Raw genomic sequence first — 5,000 nt, forward strand, 5'->3', positions numbered from 1 at the left:
CAATAATGGTGGGTGTTGTTGGTCAACAATGTTGGGGGTTGCTGGCCAACAATGGTTGGGATTGTTGGCCAACAATGTTGGGGGTTGTTGGCCAACAATGTTGGGGGTTGTTGGCCAACAATGTTGGGAGTTGTTGCCAATAATGTTGAGAGTTGTTGGCCAACAACGTTGGGCGTTGTTGGCCAACAATGTTGGGGGTGGCTGGCCAACAATGGTTGGGATTGTCGGCCAACAATGTTGAGGGTTGTTGGCCAACAATGTTGTGGGTTGTTGGCCAATAATGGTGGGGGTTGTTGACCAACAATGTTGGGGGTTGCTGGCCAACAATGATTGGGATTGTTGGCCAACAATGTTGGGGGTTGTTGGCCAACAATGTTGGGAGTTAATGGCCGATAATGTCGTGGGTTGTTGGCCAAAAATGTTGGGGGTTGCTGGCCAACAATGGTTGGGATTGTTAGCCAACAATGTTGGGGGTTGTTGGCAAACAATGTTGGGAGTTGTTGGCCAATAATGTTGAGAGTTGTTGGCCAACAATGTTGGGGGTTGTTGGCCAACAATGTTGTGGGTTGTTGGCCAACAATGGTGGGGGTTGTTGGCCAACAAGGTTGGGGGTTGCTGGCCAACAATGATTGGGATTGTTGGCCAACAATGTTGGGGGTTCTTGGCCAACAATGTTGAGGGCTGTTGGCCAACAATGTTGGGGGTTGCTGGCCAACAATGATTGGGATTGTTGGCCAACAATGTTGGGGGTTGTTGGCCAACAATGTTGGGGGTTGTTGGCCAACAATGTTGGGAGTTCTTGGCCAACAATGTTGGGAGTTCTTGGCCAACAATGTTGAGGGTTGTTGGCCAACAATGTTGAGAGTTAATGGCCGATAATGTCGTGGGTTGTTGGCCAGTAATGGCGGGTGTTGTTGGCCAACAATGTTGGGGGTTGCTGCCAACAATGTTGGGGGTTGCTGGCCAACAATGGTTGGGATTGTTAGCCAACAATGTTGGGGGTTGTTGGCCAACAATGTTGGGAGTTGTTGGCCAATAATGTTGAGAGTTGTTGGCCAACAATGTTGGGGGTTGCTGGCCAACAATGGTTGGGATTGTTGGCCAACAATGTTGAGGGTTGTTTGCCAACAATGTTGGGAGTTGTTGGCCGAGAATGTCGTGGGTTGTTGGCCAATAATGGTGGGTGTTGTTGGCCAATAATGTTGGGGGTTACTGGCCAACAATGGTTGAGATTGTTAGCCAACAATGTTGGGGGTTGTTGGCCAACAATGTTGGGAGTTGTTGGCCAATAATGTCGTGGGTTGTTGGCCAATAATGGTGGGTGTTGTTGGCCAACAATATTGGGGGTTGTTGGCCAACAATGTTGGGGGTTGCTGGCCAAGTGTTGCGGGATGTTTGCCAACAATGTTGGGGGTTGCTGGCAAACAGTGTTGCGGGATGTTTGCCAACAATGTTGGGGGTTGTTGGCCAACAATTTTGAAGTTGTTGTTCAACAACAACAGGTTTTTCCTTTACTCTTTCGTATCAAAATGAAGAAAGTCTTTGGCTTTTCTGATATGAAAACTGTACTGCTGGTACGATACCGGAATGGATGAATGAATGATTTAATTAAATCAATGAACAAACGAACGAATAGAATGGACGGTTCATTCTTTTTGAAATGATAACATCATTATAAAACACTTTAAAACACTTTATAAAAAAAAGCAAACAAGAAAAGGAAAGAAAAATGTTGAACGTAAGTTACATGCATGGTACTGCTTTTTGGAGCTTGTCCCTACGGCTTTAGTGAGTTTGGCGAGATCACCGAGAGCGTATGAGCGTTTTAAGCCAAACTAAACTTTCCTTCATGGCTTACAAGAGTATCGTTTTGTCCCTGAAAGAACAGGCCTTTGCGGTGAGCGCTTTGAAGAAAAAGCGTTGTGGTGTCAACAAAACGCCACACCGCGTCAGGTCCAAAACGATTTCTTGTGACCTATTAACTTGTTTATCCGAAAAGTTGAACCTTGAAAGACAACGTTCGGGTAAAGAAAGGATGGGGTAAAAGGTCCTCGATGCAGGTTACAGTAGTTCCTAACAGAGACTGACCAGCGAGTGAGGGCATACATGTAAAAATAGAGGGCGAAACGGCCATTTTAAAACACCGAACGCTACATTTAAGCCACGTACCTCAATCTTTGCAGTCAAGTCTCTGAGCGTCTCCTTTTGTGTTATATTTTTGTCTTGGAGGTCTTCAAGCTTGGCGCTTTCCTCGCTGTGTTACGTAATTATATACTGTCACCTGTGGTAGCATTTATCTAGTCTATCCAACAGTTAATTGAGCAATATACACAGAGACAAAAGGGGACTTACAACATGCCTCGGGGTCCCCTGGGGTATTGTCACCCTCGGACAGACCTTAAGGGGGCTGTGTCACGTTCTATTGGGGTGTTTAGAGGAAATCTTTAGTTAATCACGAATTTAAAACTCGAAAACGGTAATGCAAAATTCTTTTACTGATAAAATTTTATCCTTACATCACAAACAAGATCATTGTGAGCAAAAACGACCTTTATCCAGGCGATTTGTCATAAACTTGAAAAAACATCGGGCCGACTCTTTTCAAGATTACCCAAATGCAATCCGTTTCAATCTTGTCCATTTGTGTCCATCCATGCTTCGGTTATTGCAACGTTTCATTGTCCTTTTTGGGCATTTTGGGTTTCGTGAAATTACATCATTTTGCGTGACATCGCCCCTTTAATAACGGGACCTCCGAGCACTCCTATTAGTGAACATTAGGGCCGTTTATACGAGAGAAAATAAGCCGCGTCTTACTCTGGCCGCGGCGTACATCATACGCGAAAGGAACTATTTATACGAGTATAAACTCCCAGGTCAGGATAAGCCGCGGCTTGAGAAAGCCGTGAACGTAGATTTTGTACCATTTATACAGGGTGTTCGCGTCTTATGTAAGTCGCGGCCAGAGTAAGCCGCGGCTTATTTTCTCTCGTATAAATGGCCCTATTCTTGGATTTCACATGACGTCACGGCCGCCATGTTGGTGTCCCCAAACAATGAAATGGCGGCCATGTTGGTGTCCCGATCCAGTCCTCCGGGAATTGAAAGCCATTATTATGCTAACGTCTTCTTTTGTTTTCGTTGAAAAACATGGCTGTTGATCACGTGAGTGAAACCCAAGAATTGTGCAGATTATATATCGCCCTATAGAAATTTACAAAAACGGGTTGTTCAGACTGAGCGAGGTCCGACCGGATTTGACCCGACCTTTATGTACCGCACACATTTCGACGTTTAGCTCTAAAGTTCGGATCCCATAACTGAAAACGCCTAGTGATCCCATAAAAGGACTGACGGTAATAGCCTGTCAATACAAATTTGATTGGGCTCTTTGGTGGTTAAAGGCTCATGTTCATCCAAAAGACATTGCGCGCTTGTGTTGTAATGTTTTGAAATAGTTCCAGCGGTTTGATTGGGTACTCGCCGGCGATTTTCGGATTTTCCGTCTTTGCGAAATTCAACGCGGCGCGCAATGTCCTTTGGGTGAACATGGGCCTTAAAGAGAACTCGCAGTTTTGTTCATGTCGGAGTAAATCTAGCAATGAACGAAAGTCGCTGAACATACTAATAAATATACATTTCCGAAAGAGCACGTAGTTCCCGGTGTTGTGGCATGTCTGTCTTCTGTTGTGTATCATGGTTGGGAGGGTAAAAAAGGGGCCACGGTAATTGGCGCAAGCTGTTGTGGCGCTCTGCCAGCTTGACTGGCAAAGTTAATAAATGTTGAAACTGGATTTACACGGTACGAATTTTGTTGCATGCGACAAGCTTACGACAGGCCTATGACATGGCTTACGATTGACGTGTACGTCAGAAAAAATGTCGTAGCATTTCGAAACATGTTTTAAAACGCTGCGCAAATCGTAAGCAGCGTAAGTCATGTCGTAGGCCTGTCGTGGGCTTGTTTCATGCGACAAAAATCGTACCGTGTAAATCGGCCTCAACAGTTCTCCGCTCATTTTGTCCACTACTGCTTCCTCCTTTATCACCAATGAAAAGCTGATAAGGAGTTAAAAACAAGAACGCCAAAGAAGGCAGCTACGAGAAGGTCACCTGAAAACGTAGCTTCGCGTTACTGTGATCATTCCAATTTGTTTGGGATAAAAACTGTGTAGCAACTATAAAGGAATTTCACATTTATAAAAGACGTGGAAGCTGGAAAGAAATTCGATTTTTTTTCGCCGGGTTCTCACGTACGCCGCACACATGTATTCTACTTGAACCTCAAATTTAACCATTTCAGGTTATCCTCAGGAGGAGAACAGCTTACGGCAAAGAAATATACCGGCAATTGCACGTGCGGGGTGTGCAAGAGAGAACGCACGTGCGGAGCGCGCAAGGTAATTGTTTTGTCTCCTTAGGGTGCGTTCGATTGACCGTATTCCGGAATAGGAATACATGGAATATAAGTTAGAAATCCTTCGTTTTTACGGAGATTCACATTAAAATTGTCAAATATCTGCTAAGATGTTATTTTAAACATATTTTTATTATCCTTGCTGTTTTGAAACGCGCCAAACATACCGTTGTAATCATCACTCCACGTATTCTTATTCCGGAATAGGGTCAATCGAACGCGGCCTTAAATACGGTCTCGTTCTCGTCAACGGCTTTTTTTTTAAGCCCCTTGGAGGGGATCGTGAGCAGTACATTACCGTAGCTTTTCCATGTCGTGTCCTGTTCCTGTGATCATTCTGAGTGCAGTCTGGGCGTCCTGTTAAATGAGAAATTAATATCATCACAGTTATGGGCGCTGTTTTAACAGCAGCGAAATGAAAGCCAAAAAAAGTCAGGCTTCAACGGGATTTGAACCCATGAACTCCGCGATATTGGGGACCTTAAGCAACGACAACGACGACGGCAACGACAACGTCATCTCAAAATAAATATTCCCGTTCTTTTAATAGTTTCGTGACTATTTCAACTTTTTTAATATGCAT

At 44.5% G+C, this 5,000-nt stretch overlaps 1 protein-coding gene across 1 annotated transcript in view; it reads right to left on the reverse strand.

Moving 5' to 3' along the window:
- The window catches only part of LOC138038545 (kinetochore protein Nuf2-like), a 29,923-nt gene that overhangs the window by 13,609 nt on the left and 11,314 nt on the right, over positions 1 to 5,000 (reverse strand). The window contains exons 13-14 of the mRNA XM_068884481.1: positions 4,716 to 4,774; positions 2,170 to 2,254 (exon numbers count right to left, since the gene is read on the reverse strand). Coding sequence (XP_068740582.1) covers positions 2,170 to 2,254; positions 4,716 to 4,774 — 144 coding nt within the window. The remainder of the gene's footprint in view (positions 1 to 2,169; positions 2,255 to 4,715; positions 4,775 to 5,000) is intronic.

This window comes from Montipora capricornis, chromosome 2, assembly GCF_036669925.1.
Source record: "Montipora capricornis isolate CH-2021 chromosome 2, ASM3666992v2, whole genome shotgun sequence".
NCBI classification, from domain to species: Eukaryota; Metazoa; Cnidaria; class Anthozoa; order Scleractinia; family Acroporidae; genus Montipora; species Montipora capricornis.